The sequence below is a fragment of the Mustela putorius genome, unplaced genomic scaffold (assembly GCF_011764305.1).
Source record: "Mustela putorius furo isolate JIRA1106 unplaced genomic scaffold, ASM1176430v1.1 tig00000193_pilon_pilon_pilon, whole genome shotgun sequence".
In the NCBI taxonomy this organism is placed as follows: Eukaryota; Metazoa; Chordata; class Mammalia; order Carnivora; family Mustelidae; genus Mustela; species Mustela putorius.
In genome coordinates, this window is record NW_025421309.1 from 1,437,773 (window position 1) to 1,457,027 (window position 19,255).

The window sequence follows — 19,255 nt, forward strand, 5'->3', positions numbered from 1 at the left end:
GTTTCCAACACACATTACTCTGAAATAGACCCAGGGTTTAATGGACAAATATCTACAGTCCTGATTTGTCCAGAAGGCTCCTTTATAGCCATATGTAGCAAATTTTCTGCTGCCGAGTTGAATATCTGTACTTGGTGGGGTGGGACCTGAGTGGAGTCCAGGGGAAGCTGAGCTGGGAGGGTGAGTGGTGGAGCACGTGTTGGCTTTCTTAGAGGACCAGTGACTTGGGTTTCTTATCTAGCTAAGCTTTTAAGTTGTGAGTAAATGATACAGTCTACAGAACTGGGTCTCTACTCCCATCTTCTTGCTTGTTCATAACTACTACATGAAGGGAACTGCAAGGCATTTACCTTTAAAAAAAAGTTATAGTATTTTTCTGGTTTTCATCTCTACTTCCAGGAGGGTGGATTTTTATTCTGAAGCTTTTGTGCGTAACCCACTGCAGGGTTTGGACTGAAAGGGGGTAGCTCTGGAGTTCTTTGTCATTCACAGAGGGTTCTAAGGGAGAAATCCCCAGTGTCATTCGCTGAATACAGGGGGTTAGGCAACTGATTACTCTCCTTTCTGATGTGAAATTGAACAATTTGTTTTAATTTCCTATATTTGCACTTAGGTCAGTAGTTATTTTGCTTTTCAGCTTTTGCTTGTGAACTGAATTTTATGTTGACTGGGTTCTACCTCATCCTGGATTCCTAGTTTGTGTTTATTTTCAGACCAGAAGTATATGGAATTTTGTGTCTATTGATGAGGTTTTCACTTTACAAATTGTTAGGAAATACAGTGTCTCTCTGCACTATGGCATATTTAGGCATGGTTGAGCAAGGAAACGTTAACTTCCAGTGTTTTGCTTTCTGATTGTGAAATCCATAGTTTTACAGTAACTTCTTTCATATTCTTAAGACTTTTAAAATGGTCTATGTGGTATTAGACCCAGGTTTTAAAGAGGACCTATGATGCCAAATAATTTGCTTGACTTTTTTTTAATGCCCATAAAGCCTGTTCTTTGCTCACAGGCAAATGAGCTCTCTACAGAGCCACACTGCCTCTCTCTGGCAGCTCTAGGATCTCACTTCCTTGACAGGACTGGGTAACCCAAACTGTGTGCTTGATTCCAGGGCTCCTCTGCTTACCCTTAAGGTTGGTGTTTTTGGTTCCCTTAAAGTAAAACCACCCCAGGCTGTATTAGTCCTGGATCTGGAGCAGCCCCTCTCAGTGGCCAGCTTGTCAGCAAGACATATATTGTGTATCTCAGTCTTGCCGGTCTGCTGTAGAAGTCCGTGTCATGTTCCCTGTGCCACTCTGCCCTGTCCCACGATCACAGACTCTGTAGCTTCTTCATGTGGAGCAGTAGGGCCCGAAGAGATTTCAACAGAACATTTATCCACATAAATAATACTGAAACAAGAAAAAGGAAGTTGAAAAAAACTTCAGTAGACATCCTTTGAGCTCTGCACAGTGTGAATAGAGCTCTTATGCCTGGGCTGAAAACTTTTCCTTTGCTTCCAAGCACATGTTTGACTTACCATTCTCCTTGTCGAGATTCAGAAATTCTCAAGGTATTACTCTGAGGCCAGTAAGAAGTCATTATCAGTGCCTTACAAAAGATCTTTTAAAGTATGAACAGAATGATAAAGTTATTGAACTCTGGGCATATAAAGTTATTTTGACCAGCATTTTTTCTCCCTAAAATATATAAAGTAGGGACGAAAAGTTTGGAAAATCTTTGTCTCTTGTTCCTTGAGTCAGGATAGGGAAGGACTTTTTAGACATTTATATCCAAAGGTAGTGCAGTCAGGCTGGATAATAAGCACAGATTTCGAAGAGGCTGGATGAGATGACTGCGGATCAGAGGTTGGAAAGGCGCTGGAAAGCTGCTGTGCAGAACTGGTTGAGGGGGACAGTGTGAACTGCTGTCAGAAGCCCACACCCTGGAGTAGTGTGGGTCTGCATGACTGAACTCTGGGATGTCAGCTAGAAAGACCTTGTATGAGGGATAAGTGGAGCATCTTAAAGGAGAATACTTGATTTGACTAGTAGAATTAACATGTCACTTTTCAGCACTGTGGAAGTTTATTAACTTTTTGGAAACCTAGGTTATTGTGAGAAACAGTAAGCCTGCTGGTCAGCATCCTTTGTGGCTTTAACGAAAGCGTGCATTTGAAGGACCCGCTAGATGCTCCCTAGCCCCAGTTAAGCAAGCGAACATGAGGGTCGAAAATGTTTATTACCGGCGCCTGGGTGGCTCAGTGGGTTGGGCTGCTGCCTTCGGCTCGGGTCATGATCCCAGGGTCCTGGGATCGAGGCCCGCATCGGGCTCTCTGCTCAGCGGCCTGCTTCCTACTCTCTCTCTGCCTGCCTCTCTGCCTGCTTGTGATCTCTCTCTGTCAAATAAATAAATAAAATCTTAAAAAAAAATGTTTATTACTTTGGGGGTTGTTGTTACGTTAAGAAACAGTCATTTTGAATGATCTTTTATAGAATGCAGAAGTCATGTGGGCAAGCTTCCCAGTGCTGAATTTTGAGAGTTTGGGAGGTTGAAAATGTTTGCAGGTTCCTCTGGTATACTATCAGCTCCTTTAAAAACACATTGCAGAGGGATACTTGGGTGGTTTAGTGGGTTAAAGCCTCTGCCTTCTGCTCAGGTCATAATCCCAGGGTCCTGGGATTGAGCCCTGCATTGGGAGGGGGGGTGGTGTCTCTGCTCAGCAGGGAGCCTGCTTCCTCCTCTCTCTCTGCCTGTCTTTCTGTCTACTTTTGATCTCTGTCTGTCAAATAAAGAAATAAAATCTTAAAAAAAAATCACAGAGTAGAGTTCCTTTATAGTAAGAGATGTGTGAGAAGACTTCTGTACACTTATGTTCATGTGTCTTTAGAGTTTCTTGATTGCACAGTACTGCCGTTGGCATGTAGGATGAATGCACTTTGTGTACTTCCTAAGTATGGATTCCTTTTTGACATGAGGTGTGAGAAACTAGTAAGATACACTGTGATATGTAAGTGGCAGAAGTTACAGTTTACCATTGAAATTGATGGGAAGTGTCTTTAACAACTAGAAATGTCATGTCATAAGAGTTACAGTGAATTTGGTATGCCTCAGGAGGAATGTGTTTTCAAGGTTATTTAAAATCACAATCATTCCTTCTTAGAGCAGTTAGATAATGTATTTACTGGTGCTTAAATTTTGCTTTTTACTTTCCCTTCTGCAAAAATGCCTATTGGAGGAAAGTGTTGCCTAACTCTGGATATAGTTGAAGCATCAGTTTCCAGGAGCTCTTTTGAGTTTTGTGGCTGTTTTGAAATTTTTGAGAACTTTCCCCAAACGCAGAGTAAATGATAGTGGTAGTGTCTAGGTGGTTTTCTGCCACTATGAGGGTTGCTGGCTGGAACATGTCAAAGCCATCAGCCTCAGCTCGGGCCAGCCACATGGAAATTGTGCTGTCACACCTCTCCCCTCTGCCAGCTGTACACACACTTTGGAGGCTGAATTTTCCCTGGGGCTCATGTTGCTGGGCCCTGGGTAGGCTGTTGGATCTTTTAGATAATGACAGTCCGTAAGCCAGTGCCCTGACCTATTTCACTAATATGTCACAAGTTTATGAACTAGGCACAGGGCCAGCGCCGTTGGTAATCTTGGTCATTTTGCTACTTGAGTTGACTTGCTGGCCATTCCCACCACTTGGAGTTTTAGCTAGAGAGGTATAATAAGAGCTCTTTTGTGACAAGTGGCAGGGACTAGTAAGTAATTGATAAATTTTTAAACATTATTTAAAGCAGGGAGTCTAAATGGTGGTGGATTGTTCTCAGCTAAACTTGCAATTCCATGCTAGAAAATGAGTGATATTCTAGATGATGCAGCTGATGTGTGACACATCCTTAAGAAGACAGTGACCTGATTAGTTAGTAAATGAAATTAATCTATATGTAAGTCTTGGAAAACAGGTAGTACTTAAAGGACCATTTAATTGGGAAAAAAAAGGGGGGGACAGGCATTAAATTCTTGTAACTCTTTTTTTCTAACCTCAGCATTCACTTACTTGTGCTGCTTAGAGGTGCAGGTGAGCTGTGTTGTCCCCATGACTGGCAGTGGGTGTCCCTTCTGAGTGGTCCTTCACAAGCCAGCAATTAGACATGGATGCCTCGGTCTATTCACTGCATGATGAATGAGGATGTGTCATGTGTATGAATGAGAAATGCATTTTCATTAGATCCTCGTGCACAGTGTTTCTCAGAAATGATTCATCCATATCTTTACCATATAAGGCCATTATTGTATGGTTTCCTCCAGTTTCCATGCACTCGCGCTCTCAGCAGTTTATAATTGCCCAGCTCTGCCCTTTTAATAATGTACTCATTGGATAAAATATGTTGTGCTTTTCTTTTGATTGATTTTGTTATGGGTAAGAAGCTATTCAGTGGTGTAACCCTTGAAGTTGAGATAGCTGACCCTGAGTTGTGTGTGGTGAGCCTCCTGTCTGTGAAACAGTCAGTGCACATTTAAAATGCCAGTTTTCGCATTGCTTCCCTTTTTCGTTTTTTACCACTATCAGACATTTCGTCGATTCCCTTTTTGTTCTGCTGCAACGTGATGCTACCTTCCCTGTTTTATTTGTTGTAAGGATTTGTGATGATGTTACAACCAGAGGAAACAGCTGTTGGCAGGATACCATTTTTTATTAACTCTGTTTCTGATGACCAGCTGCCTGTAATTTTTTAACATGACTTTCATGCCTTTTTCACAACCCGTAGCCTAATGGGAATTTTTTCCCTATGAAAATCTTATATGGCTGGCTGGTCAGTGATGTTCAGATCTCCCCTTCTTCACTCCATCTCTTTATTTAGAAAATGGGGATAATAAAGTTGCTCTATCATAAAGCAGCTTTGTGAGAATGAAGATCTAATGAAGATCTAGCATGAAATAGAAGCATTCTGAAAGTGTTAGCTATTTTTTTTTTAATTCAATTTGTTTGCTTGTTTATTTGAGAGAGAGAGAGTTCTCTCTCTCACATGCATATGAGCAGCAGGGCTTGGGGGCATGGAGCAGAGGGAAAGGGACAAGCAGACTCCACACTGAGCACAAAGCCGGACTCAGGGCTTGATCTTATGAAACTGAGATTATGACCTGAGCAGAAAAAACCAAGAGTCGGACTGTTAACCAGCTGTGCTACCCAGGCACCCCGAGTATTAGCTATTCTTACAAGTGCTTGTTTTTGATAGGAAGGAGGGCAGTTGACTGCAGTTGCTCTTTAAATGACATTCAAGTTCCTGTGAAAACGCTAGTGAACTTGTGGGCACTAGGCCGAGAATGGCAGCTAGGCTTACTATTATTCTTAAATGTCTGACTTCACTGAGCAATACTGCCACTATCTTTACACAAGGATTATATAATTTTCACCTTAAAAAGAAAGTCATTTCATAAGCTTCTCAGTAGAATTAAGAATAACTTGTGTTAGTACTTCCAGATTGCCCTCAAAATTAGTGTATCTGAATAAAAGCTCTTTTTAACCCAGATTGGAAAAAATTATTTTGTGTCCTTGGAAGTTCAAAGTTTAGTGACTATACTTTGCCATCAAAGATGCCAGACTTGGTTTGCTAGGGAGAGTGTTAGGGTGCAAGGACTCAGATAAAACAGTGCAGAGAGACAAACATCTTTACCTTGGGAGTGAAGATTTTTTAATGTAAAGTTAATAACAGTACACTCTTGGGGGCCGGATAACAATACATTGGTGTGTTTCTCAACTCTATTGCATTTTAATTATTTTTTTAAAAAATAGGAAACAAAGTAATAGGACATTCACATACTTACCAGCAAGATTAAACAGATGTTAATATTTTGCCCTGTTTGTTTCATACCTCTTGTTTTTGAAAAACGATAAAGTATAACAGATGTAGCTAAATTTCCATTCTTCTTTCCTCCTCTTCTCCTTCACCAGAGTTAACCATTTCCTCAAACTTGGGATGTGTACTTTCATTACATGTGTATTTATCTGTCTATAGGTTATTATTTTATATGTGTTAAACTTTTATGTAAGTCATATTTATTTCCATACCAAGAAAGCAAATTGCATTCTGCTTTTTTCACTATTCCCAGCAATGCTGCAGTTAATATCCTTTCTGGTAAAACTTGGGAACCTTTTTTACCCACAGACCACCTAGTCCCACGTGGTAATGCTCAGGGGTGGGCATCTTCACCTCCACCTGTTGCTGGATTGCTCTCAAAAGGCAGCAGGAGAATCTCCTGTGAGTTCCATTTTCCTGACATCCCTTGGCAACCGTGTATTTAGATGTCTAAATTGTTGCCAGTTTTAATAGGTCTACAGTGTTACCTGATCATTTTAATCTGTGGTTCCCTGATTACCAGGGAGAGCAGTATTTTTTCTTACATCTATAAGCTGTTTAGGTTTCCTTCCCTGGGAATTCTTTGCTCTTACCATTTGCTGTTACTCTGTTAGGTTATTTGTTAACTTTGTCCAGTCAGGATGTTGCATATATATATATATATTTTCTCTTTCTGCAGCTTGTCTTTCCATTCTGCTTATGTTTTTTGAGAACAACCCACACTGCAGAATTTGGTTAGGTGGTGGTCGTTGTGGTTGTTGAGTTTGCATCAACAAATGTATTTGTCATTTGGCTTCCATTTATTCTTACACCGTCTTTTGTGTCAGGGTGGACATTCCTCATGTAAGGAGTTCAGTGGTGTTCCTCTTGTCTGTTCTCTGAAAGTTTTGTCTGAGGTCTCTTCCTTGAGTGTTTGGTAAAGTCCCCCAGTAAAACCGTCTGGGCCTAGTAGCTTTTGTTGTTCATGATTGGTGGGGAGGTGGGTAATATGTGGACTTCTGTTCCTGGTTCTTTCATCGTTTGGGGTCTATTCTGGTTTTTTATTTATTGAAAAACTTTTGATTTTTTTTTTCTAGGAGATTGCCTATCCGTCTGATGTTTTCAAATTTATTTATTTTTTTTTTTTTTAAGATTTTATTTATTTATCAGAGAGGTGGGGGGAGAGCGAGCACAGGCAGACAGAATGGCAGGCAGAGGCAGAGGGAGAAGCAGGCTCCCCGCTGAGCAAGGAGCCCGATGTGGGACTCGATCCCAGGACGCTGGGATCATGACCTGAGCCGAAGGCAGCTGCTCAACCAACTGAGCCACCCAGGCGTCCCATGTTTTCAAATTTATTATCAGATATTACTCCTAGTATTTTCATGTCATGTCAACTTAGACCATATTTGTAAGTTACATGCTTTTTAAAATTACTGGTATTAGTGCTTTCTCTCTTTTTCTACTCTGTCCTGTTGTATCAGTTTGGCTTATTATTTATTTCTTGTTAATTTCTTCTCATAATTTTACATTCTTTGAGTGTGCTCTTTGTATGTTCTAACTTCTCTTTAATTTTCAGACTTTGTATATATGCATTTAAGGCCACTGATTTTCCATTAAGGAGATCTGTTTTAGCTCTTTCCCACAAATTGTCCAGTGTTTATTGATCAGTTTTAACTTTTTTCTATTGGCCATTATAATTTTCTGTGTGAAGAATTTAATAAATTTAGAATTTTTTCAGATGCCTTGGGGATTTGGTGTTTATATATTTTTCTATTAATTTTTACTTAAATTGCATTGTACTCTAAAAGTGGGCTACAGGATATTGATTCCTTGGTATTTCGTGAGATTTGCTTTGTGGTATCCTAATGGGTCATTTTGTTTTATTTTTAAAAAAATATTTTATTTATTTGACAGAGATCACAAGTAGGCAGAGAGGCAGGCAGAGAGAGAGGAGGAAGCAGGCTCCCCACGAAGCAGAGAGCCGGATGCGGGGCTCGATCCCAGGACCCTGGGATCATGACCTGAGCTGAAGGCAGAGGCTTTAACCCACTGAGCCACCCAGGCACCCCCTAATAGGTCATTTTAAAAAGGCAATGTTTAATGTGTGCATGGAAAAAAAATGTTTATTTTAAACTGTTGGCTCTAAGGTTGGATAAGTCCATTAGATCAAGCTTGTTACTTGCTAGAGTCATCTATATTCATGCTAATTTTTGTCTGTTTGCCTGAGATTAAGTCTTCGTTAACATCTTCTAACATTATGGCTTTGTCATTTTCTCTTCCTAGTCCTCTCAGCTTTTGCTGTAATTAGTTTGAATCTATGTAGTTAGATAAGTTAAAGTTCATAGTGTCTGTGGCATCCCAGTGAATTGTTTAAATGTTATGTAGTGATAGTAATCTTTAATAATGCATTGCACCTTAAAGTTTGTTCTAGCATGGCTGGATGGCACATATTTTTATACCCTTACCCTCCTTTAGTGACCTTCTTAGTTTTTAATTCGGCAGTTTATGATTTTTTAAACATGCCTTATAACTGATTTTAATCTAATCTGAGACACACCGTCTTTTAGCTGGTGGATTTAATATAATGTTCATATTATTTTGTATGCTGTATGTCATAATATTATAAAACGGACACTTGTGATTTCCATTACGACCTTATGAGCAGTAGAATGCTAAGGGGTGGCAGGTAGTAGCGTCAGGGCTGGGCTTCTGTGAGGATGCAGGGAGGGAGAGAGGGAAAGCCACGTGGCTAAGGTGTTCTTTGGCAGTTCCTTCTTTAAGGAGCGACATGATCAGGGATATGATAGAGTGGATTCCAGCAGTTGTTCCTTTTGGGGTAAAGCATATGGAGCTTTTCAGGTGCTGGGAAAGTACCAAGTCTGTTACTTTGTCTCCAGTTAATTCTCACAAGCTTTTACAGAAGGAGTTGTAACTGTCTCATTTTGCAGATGAGGAAATGAGGTTGGAAGATGAAGTTATTTGGCTGGGGCCTCAGCGGGCAAAGGATGGAGCCAGGACGCCAGCCCAGGCCGTCTGGTTCCCAGCCACTCAGGCTTTGCTGCCTGTCAGTGACCCAGAGGACCCCTCCTTATAACAAACACCCCCATTCTATATAATGTGTTGGTTGGCATTTTCTTCTAGGATTCCTTTTTTGGTGATGCAGTTCTGGAGATCCAAACGGGGTTGAATCCAATTTGCAAGGGGATGCGAGCATGTGAAAAACCCAGACTTTTAGGTCTGTGGATGGGGCCATCTCCACACCTCAGTTTAGAATTATTCATTCTCAGTAGAAAACCTTCCCACAGACTGTGACCCCCACAGGCTTGGTTGAATGCCCCTCTCTGTGTCCTGCCACCCATGCCTGTGCTCCTGGAGCACGTCCCCTGCTGCGCTGGCACTGGTGGTTTGATCGAACTCCACGTTTAGCCAGGATGGAGCTGCCCTGTTCACTTTTGTATCTCCAGTACTCAGCACAGCGTCTGGCCCCTAGAAGTTCATAAGGGACACATATTTGTAGTTCTTAATGGTGGAGTAAATTAATATATTATGTTCATATGTATTATATATATAGAACTAATAAGAAGTGGCAGTAGTTTTTTATTGAGTATTTACTATATTCTAGGTACTATACAGGCTTACCTCATTTACTGCACTTACATACTGTGATTCTGGTTTTGTTTGTTTGTTTGTTTTTTAAACAAACTGAAGGTCTGTGACAATCCTGTGTGGAGCAAGTCTGTTGATGCCATTTTCCCAGCACCACTTGCTCACTTTGTGTCTGTCTTTCTCACATCTTGGTTATTATTGGAATACTTCAAACTTTTTCATAACTGTTATGTTTGTTATGGTTTGATGATAGTTGACATTCTTTAGCAAGAAAATACTTCTTAATTAAGGTCTACACATTGTCTTTTTTTAGACCTATTGCTATCACATGCTTCATAGATTACAGTATGGTGTAAATAAAATTTTATGTGCACTGGGAAATCAAAAATTTCATTTGACTCACTTGAATTGCAGTGATATGGACCAGAACCTGGCAATATCTCTGAGGTGCACCTGAAATTAAATTTTTTGCATACCTTACACAGATAATTGTAATACTAAGTTATGGTTTGCCAAAAAACTTTATTTCATCTAGTCCCTACAGTAATCATGGGAGATAGGTATTCTTGTTACTCATATCACAGGTGATGGATGAAGCTGAGAGAGATTGTATGACTTGCTTAAGGTCGTCTGCTGTTGAAGTAATTGAGCCTGGAGTTGAACCCGTATCTGTCCGACTGGATACTATGTTCTTTGCATTTAGCATACTGCTTCTCTGGAGATTCCACAGTTGAGCCAAAGTGGAGAAATCATAGAATTTCTTGATCTTGAAAAATTTCGGAGAAGCCTTACCTCACTGTTATGATGACTTGCAGTAAGAGGAGAACAACAACAACAAAAAATAGGTTCAGTCTTGCTTGGCAGTGATTACTTTTTGTATGACTGCTTTTAGAGCATAATAGGACCTCTGCATGGACTGGCATTAACCTGTTTCAAAAAGGAAATAGCTTTTATGTATCTGTTGTTAACAATAGCATTTGTCTTCGTTAACACAAAATCAGCTCGATAAGCCAGATTGACTTACTAGATTCAAATGTATAATAACATGAGCATATTGTGATGGCTGCTTTACCAACATTGAAAATTGTATTCTTTTTTTTTTTTTAAGATTTTATTTATTTATTTGACAGAGGGAGATCACAAGTAGGCAGAGAGGCAGGCAGAGAGAGAGAGGAGGAAGCAGGCTCCCCACTGAGCAGAGAGCCCGATGCGGGACTCGATCCCAGGACCCTGAGATCATGACCTGAGCCGAAGGCAGCGGCTTAACCCACTGAGCCACCCAGGCGCCCTGAAAATTGTATTCTTAATGTGATGTGGACTAGATAATGGGTGGGATCCAAGCTGGTGTTAATTAGATCTGGCTGTCTCTTCCGTTGATTGAAGACAGTGAAGAGACTGAGACATTATAGTATGTCCGTTAGCCCCTGAGCAATAGCTAGAGCTTTTCTTTTTATTACCCTAACTTAGTGTGCTCACAGTATGCCATTCATTTCCAGAACTGGTAATTTATTATATTCAAGGGTATTAGTTAATTTTATTAAAAGTTATATTTAACATTTTAAATAATACCAAGGGTTTTTTTTAATAGTAAAAACACATCTGTAATTTACAAATTGTATTTTGGTGAAAAGATTTTGTATTTTCATTTGCTCTATTAATGTAATTGATTAAATAAAACTTCTGTGGTTCTAGAAATTTGGATTTTTTTTTTAAAGATTTTATTTATTTATTTGACAGAGAGAGATCACAGTAGACAGAGAGGCAGGCAGAGAGAGAGGAGGAAGCACGCTCCCCACCGAGCAGAGAGCCCGATGTGGGGCTTGATCCCAAGACCATGGGATCATGACCTGAGCTAAAGGCAGAGGCTTTAACCCACTGAGCCACCGAGGCACCCCTAGAAATTTGGATTCTTATAATTTGGTGGAGTATCCTTGGCCGTCACTATTTCTAGAAATGCAGGTTGACAGTTCCTACTAGTTGACACTGACTGATGTGAATGTCATCATATATAGACATTGGAGAGTTTGGGGTGGCGGTAACAAAAGAAAAATGGGTTTGAGAGAACACACAAACTCTTTGGTGTTGGTGTTTAATTAGGAGATTTGTTTCTCTCTCTTTTCAGACTGGTCGAATCGACAAATCCTACCCTACAGTATGTGGCCACACAGGACCGGTGCTCGACATAGACTGGTGCCCACATAACGATCAGGTCATTGCCAGTGGCTCAGAAGATTGCACAGTGATGGTAAGCTCCCAGGGTGTGGCAGGCACACAGGCCAGTGAGACCCACCCACCACTTCCAAAGAGAGTATGTGTGCAGAGAAAGTCATAGCAGTTCTGATTGTCCACTGGATTATACCCTGAGTGACATGAAAGCATATCTGTAGATAAGCCTCTTGTAAGCCCTTATATCAGAGACATTGTACTGTATTGTTTTTCTTCTTTTGTATGGATGTGCGTGTGTACATGCTTACTGATGTTTGTCACACCTTTTCTGTGGCGTTCTGTGAATGCCATTGATCCACGAGCCTGCTCCCTCCCCAAAAAGGAAAGAAAAAACTGCTAACATGAATGGCCTATTACAGTGGAAAGTTACACATAAAAAATGCCGAAGATTATACATTAAAAAAGGAATATGTAACAGATAACTGGGGAATAGTAAAGTTTTGCAATAAGTTAAGTGTTTCTTTCCAAGCTAACGTCAGAAGGTGTGTTCTATCGAGTTGGACCCTCTTAAGAAAGTCCTTTTTCTGCAGATAAACAAACAACATGAAAGACATTTGAGTTCTTTACATTCCCTCATTTAGATTACAAAAGTAGATTATTTGTGAGACTGGGTTTTGGGATACTTTTTAACTAAAGCTGCTTATTCTTGATTATGTTCTTCTTAGCCTTAAAGCGTAATTATAGGTTTGGATCCATTCATAATCCTAGCCCAAAGTATGTTTACCATAAGTCCCTCTGGGGAGTAATGCACTAAGGGCAGAAATCAGTGAAGGTGCTCCCTCTGTCAGATGCAGTGGTCTCCTGCATGTCGGGTGCAGAAGTTGGAGACCCACACTACTGTTATTTCCCTCTTCATTTTCTGTCGCCTGAGCCAGACTTAGAAACATTGTTTGGAAAGTTTTATTAATTAAAATTATTGTACATAAACACAAATTAATTCCTGAACTGTGTCATTTAAACATTTACCCATTTTTCCTCATGGATTTTTGGCCGAGGATAACTCCTCCTGTGATCTCATAATTTTGGCAGCCAAGTCATATTATAATGAAATATGCTGCTGTTAAAAGGAATTGTTCTGCTTGGTGTGCCTTGCTAAATTGACCATTTTCATGACTGCAGACACATTTTACTAAGGAAAAGGAACATTATTGAGACCACTGATGCCAAAATCTTAAACTGAGACTTCTCTTAAGAAGCGGGTTTGATTCATCTTTTTTAAAAAAAAGAAAACACCCTTTTTTTGTTCTAAAACATGTAAGCAGGGAAGGAAGTTCAGTGAAATGAATACCCTCTCACCCCCACCCAGCTCCTTCTCAGACTCTTCCATGTGCTGCATCCCTGTCATAACCCCTCCCTCCCTCCCTAAAGTAACCACTGCTCCCACTCTTAAATACTTCTTGCTGTTCTTCATGGTTTTAATCACCTCAGCAAGCATTTCTAGACAGTGTAGCTTAGTTTTGCTGGCTTAAAGAACTTGATTTGTCTTCTAAATCTTTTGTATATCTTGTAGGTTCCTCCTCCATTATTTTCTTGTCCTTAACAATGAATCTAATGAAGAAGCCTGACCTTAGGCCTGCACCTTTCGCTATCTAGTTTTTGGTGATTGCACACTAATGGTGCAGTTCATCATGCTCCTCTGTCCTCTGAATTCCCTGCAAATTGGCAGCTGGATCCTGAAGTGTGATGAGGTTCAGGTTCGGTCCTTTCAGCAAGACTGTGTAGCTGGTGTTATGTTCTTCCATCAAGAGGCCGATGATCCCAAGATGTCTGGTCTTTGTTCTTTTTTGATTTGTGCAGCTATCTATGCTCACCACTCAGATGCCACAAATCGTTAGGGGGTCACAAAATGGTAATGTTAAATTCTATTATTTTGTTTCAGTTTTTAGCTGGTAAAATTGTAAGGTGATGCCCCATCTTATATACTATTTGATTGCCCAGTAGTACTGTTCAAATAGGAAAGTAGGATAGATGTTTGATTCTTTCCTTTTATTTACCCAGTTTTCAAGATAATGAATTGGTTCTCTGTCTTTTCAGAAGATGACCTGTTAGGTTCTCCCCACCCCCACCCTCTACCCCTGCTTCCATTTCATTTTGAGCTCATGGATTTGAACATATTTAGTGGTTTTTTTTTTTTTTTTAAGATTTTATTTATTTATTTGTCAGAGAGAGAGTGAGCGAGAGCGAGCACAGGCAGACAGAGTGGCAGGCAGAGTCAGAGGGAGAAGCAGGCTCCCTGCGGAGCAAGGAGCCCGATGTGGGACTCGATCCCAGGACGCTGGGATCATGACCTGAGCCGAAGGCAGCTGCTTAACCAACTGAGCCACCCAGGCATCCCCATATTTAGTGGGTTTTAATTCATTACGATTCTTTTTTTTTTTTTTAAGATTTTATTTATTTATTTGACAGAGAGAGATCACAAGCAGGCAGAGGCAGGCAGAGAGAGAGGAGGAAGCAGGCACCCTGCCGAGCAGAGAGCCCGATGCGGGACTCGATCTCAGGACCTGAGACCATGACCTGAACCGAAGGCAGCGGCTTAACCCACTGAGCCACCCAGGCGCCCCAATTCATTACGATTCTTACCTCAAAGCTCAGGTCATCCAGTCTTTGTTAGTGGGAACTTCAAGTTTCCCTGAGGTCTTTTGACAAATCCTATTTGTTTTCGGTAGCTTCCTTGCTGTTTGGTATGTGAAGGTATTCGGGCTCATCTTGGACATCTCTTCACCCACACTTAATATCAGCCATTTCTCCCAGAAGCTCTGGCTTCTTTTAATGGAGAAATGGAATTTCTAGATCAGTCTGGATGCTGGGAATGCTCATTGTTACCATGTGATCATTTGTTTTTAAAGATTTTATTTATTTGAGAGAGTGAGCAAGCCAGAGTGAGAGAAAGCACGAGTAGGGGGAGGGGGCAGAAGGAAAGGGAAAAGCACACTCCCTACCAACCAGGGAGCCCAGTGCAGGGACTCTGAAATCATGACCTGAGCCAAAACCCACGCTTAACCAACTGAACCACCCAGGTGCCCCGTTGGTGATCTTTTTTTTTTTTTTTCTTCTTAAGACTTCGCAGTAAATGGGGCGGGTTGGGGGGAATACACATACACACACACACACACACACACACACACACACACACAGTTTCAAGGATAAAATACGTTGTGACTTCATCTTAATATTCCCTGTTCAATTCAAATTCTGGACTATCTAGTTTTGTTTTGTTTTAAAGATTTTATTTATTTGAGAGAGAGATCACAAGTAGGCAGAGAGGCAGGCAGAGAGAGGGGGAAAGCAGGCTCCCTGCTGAGCAGAGAGCCCAACGAGGGGCTTAATCCCAGGACCCTGAGATCATGACCTGAGCTGAAGACAGGCACTTAAACCCACTCACCCACCCAGGCACTCCATGGACTATCTAGTTTTAACCTAACCTCTTGAATATTGGATCTTTATCTCTTCTTCCACACTGAGAATCTGGGTTCTCAAAAACTCAGAGGGTGAATTAGAGAGCCCTGATCTGTCTTGTATGCTTTATCGTATTATAGATATGATGGACTCAGCAAAAATACTGTTACAACCACCAGTTAATGATTACTAAAAATAGTTTCATAAAGCCACAACTTTTTACTTATGTCCACCTCTCTCTAGTCATTTAGATCATCTGAAGCATCTTCCCTGGTGGATTCTAGACCCCAGGATGCTAGAACCCAACCAGAGAGTACTTCTTTCTGGGACAGGCCCCACACTGAGGAGACTGCAAAGAATGGAATCAAATTGAAAAAGCTCATGGAAACAGTACTTTTTAAGTCCTTCTATGTAGATAGTAGCTCCTCAGGGACCTTCATTTTTTTTTTAATTAATTAATTAATAAAAGATTTTATTTATTTATTTGACAGAGATCATAAGTAGTCAGAGAGGCAGGCAGAGAGAGAGAGGAGGAAGCAGGCTCCCTGCTGAGCAGAGAGCCTGATGTGGGGATCGATCCCAGGACCCTGAGATCATAACCTGAGCCGAAAGCAGAGGCTTTAACCCACTGAGCCACCCAGGCACCCCTCCTCAGGGACCTTTAGTTTTGGAGGTGAGTTTTTCTGAATATAAAATCCTCAGCTCATAGTTTTTCTTCATATCTTTAGATTATTCCATTTTCTTTTGGCATAAAGTATTCCTGTAAAAAAAAAATTTCAGATAATATAGTTCTCTCTCTTTTATAAACCATATATTCTTTTTGCCTAGATGTTCATAAGATTTTTTTTTTTTCTTAGAATACAGTAATCTTGCTAGAATATTGTTATTCTGACTTGGAATTCCTAAGTTGATGGTATGTTCTTTCAGTATAGGGTTTCAGGACTTTTTTCTCCTTCCCAGAATGTTTTCTCAATTATAGTCCTTCATATTTGCTCTATTTTTTTTGCCTTGGTTTTCTTCTTTAGGGGCTCCTCCTGTTAATCCATATGCTTTGTCTTCTTTATTATCTTCAGTATTGGTCAGTTTCTCTCCCAACTTTTTTTTGTGTTCATTTATTTTATTTTTTTAATTAAAAATTTAAAAAAATTTTAAAAAAAGATTTTACTTATTACCTGTTTGAGAGAGAGACAGAGCGTGCGCATAGAGGGAGAGTGACAGAGAGAAGCAGACACCCCGCTGAGCGGGGAGGCCGATGCAGGGCTCCATCCCAGGACCCTGAGATCATGACCTGAGCCAAAGGCAGACTCTCAACCAACTGAGCCACCAGGCACCCCCCCCAAAAAAAAAATTAATTGAAATATAGTTGACATACTGTGTTTGTTATATTAGCTTCAGAACTTTAATCTTTTTTCTGGTTTTACCTTTTATTTCTTTGGGGGCATTATTAAGTTTTTGATAATGTGTTCTTTCTTGGTTAGTCTTCACTTCTAAAGTGATTTTTCTTTTGTATCTAATTTCAAAAAACTTTTGCCTCCTTTTGAGTTTTTCAAGTTCTGACTTTATTTTGTTTTGAAATAGAGATTGTTTTTCACTAGTTGAGGACACCTTCTTAGCATTCTTCAGTTGTCTATAGGACAATATTCTATGCCTTGTTCTCTTTGTTTCTTGTAGTAATTTGGGGGACCATGGCTTTTTTTCCTGATTTTTTACATGCGTTCAGTGGTTAGGTGGCTCAGTTCATATAGCCAACCTAACTTTACAGAGCTCCCCCTTGTGTCTCTTTTAGGCAGTGTTCAGCAGTATGGTGACTTGCTTTCTGAGATTTCTTGGCCTGCTTTTATTTGGTCTTCCTCATTCCTTTGTCCTTCTTATTTCTGTCCTTCTCAGATTTGATTCCATTCCTTGGAATTTCTCCTCATTGTGGACCCTGTCTCATAAAGGAGCCCTTTCAGTGGTTCATTTCTAGAGTATGGGGTCTAGACTGAGGTCTGGACTGCTCCGCCCCTTCAGACCTTTCTATTTCAGGTTCCTGTCCTCGCCTGCTTTTGGGTAAGGTAAAACCCTTCCCAGTGGCCCCTGCTTCTCTCACGTTGGCCTGTTACTCTTAGGTTTGTGAAGCACCCCATTGCTGCCCCATGATGTTTCCACAGAGACCCGTAATACACAGGTCATACGGCTATTGGTAGTTTTCTTCCTTCCACTGCGTTTGGGGGTTATCACCTAGTTCTAGGTTTTTGTTTTGTTAATCTGTTTGCTCTGTGTTCTTATTGAGAGACTTGAGAAGATCCCAAAACTGTGCTTGTTGCTGATGCCACCATCCTTCTGGAATCTTCTAATGTTCCCTTTTGTTGGTATTGCCAGAGTGAACATTTTGTAAATTGAACAATGCTTTGAGATAAATCCTCCTAGTTTGTTTTTTTTAAGCCCTTAAGTATGGCACTGATATTTTAATTATTTAATATCCCCCAAATCATTTGTTACTATTATTGGGGCAATTACAAGAAGCTTTTATAACTTAACAGTTGAAGTGAAATTTTAAAGAAATAGCTGCTTTTCTCCTACTATACCTTCTCAATACCTCATTTTCCTCTTTGCCCTCTTGAAAGTACACTGTATGATAATCTGTTTCAAACACAACACTTTCAGTTTTATTTTTAGTTTATTATTATATATTGTTTTATTATATATAATTTTATTATGACAATGATTATTTTTTTTTTTTTTTTTTTTAAAGATTTTATTTATTAATTTGACAGAGAGAAATCACAAGTAGACGGAGAGGTAGCCAGAGAGAGAGAGAGAGGGAAGCAGGCTCCCTGCCGAGCAGAGAGCCCGATGCGGGACTCGATCCCAGGACCCTGAGATCATGACCTGAGCTGAAGGCAGCGGCTTAACCCACTGAGCCACCCAGGCGCCCCATGACAATGATTATTTTTAAAGTAATCTCCACCTCTACTGTGGGGCTTAAACTCATGACACCCACTTTACTGATTGGAGTCAGCCAGGCATCCCAATACCTTTTTTTAAAAAGGAGAAATGCTTTCAGTATTTTCCCAAGCCTAGGCTACTACTAGCCTGGGTAGTAATCCAGGAGCTACAAATAGTAGGTAGCATAACGAGGCCTCATTCTAGTAGGAGAAGAATCCCAAGATGGGGGATTTGGAGCGCATGCAGGCCGCTTACATACCCTCAACCTCCTCTGCCTTACAGGTAAAGTAATAGTAACAATAACAACAGGAAGGAAACTATACATATAAAACGTTTAGTATTTTTTCAGTATACCTGTAGTGGGTTCATAGAAGTAAGAATATCTTTAGCAAATACTCAGTTTAAAAAATACAATAGAACCACTTTGCCAAATGAACTGTAAAAGAATTAAGGTTTTTTTGTTTTGTTTTGTTTGTTAAGAAAGAACATGTACGCAGGCAGGGGTGGACTGAGAGTTGTGGAGCGAGGAGGGGCAGAGGAAGAGAATCTTAAGTAGTCTCCATGCCCAGCACATGTTCTGTTGCAAGGGCTCCATCACACAACTCTGAGATGATAATGCTAGCCGAAATCAATTTGGACGCTCAACCCTGTGCCACCCAGGCGCCCCTACATTTATTTTGAAAGCTTTTTGTATTTATAGTTTTAATTCCATTAAGTCCTAAGCATTTAAGCATTGATTTGTTAATTTGGCAAGCATTGATTAAGTGACAGCAATGTCCTTTTGATTGTAGGTTTATGCTGATGGTATATTCCTTCATCTTTTAAAGATGACTTTTTTTTAATTTGAAAAAAAAATTAGTTGTATTTCTTGTTATAAGAACAGCAGATAGCACTATATAGTAGACTAAGATTTTCTAAGTAAAACAATTTTTTTTAGCATATGATGTACTATTTGCCTCAGGGATACAGGTCTATAATTCATCAGTCTTACACAATTCACAGCACTCACCATAGCACATACCCTCCCCAGTCACCCCATCCCTCCCACTCTCTCTACTCCAGCAACCTGCAGTTTGTTTCCTGAGATTTAAGAGTCTCTTATAGAGTCTCTTATGGTTTGTCTGCCTCTCTGGTTTTGTCTTGTTTCATTTTTTCCTCTCTTCCCCTGTGATCCTTTGCCTGCTTCTCAAATTCCTCAGATCAGTGAGATTGAATGATGATAGTCTTTCTCTGATTGACTTAATTCGCTTAGCATAATACCCTCTAGTTCTATCCATATCATTGC

General features: G+C 40.3%; 1 protein-coding gene across 1 annotated transcript in view; it reads left to right on the plus strand.

Moving 5' to 3' along the window:
- Positions 1-19,255, plus strand: part of CORO1C (coronin 1C) — a 74,701-nt gene that overhangs the window by 33,034 nt on the left and 22,412 nt on the right. Inside the window, exon 3 of the mRNA XM_004779086.3 lies at positions 11,543-11,665. Coding sequence (XP_004779143.1) covers positions 11,543-11,665 — 123 coding nt within the window. The remainder of the gene's footprint in view (positions 1-11,542; positions 11,666-19,255) is intronic.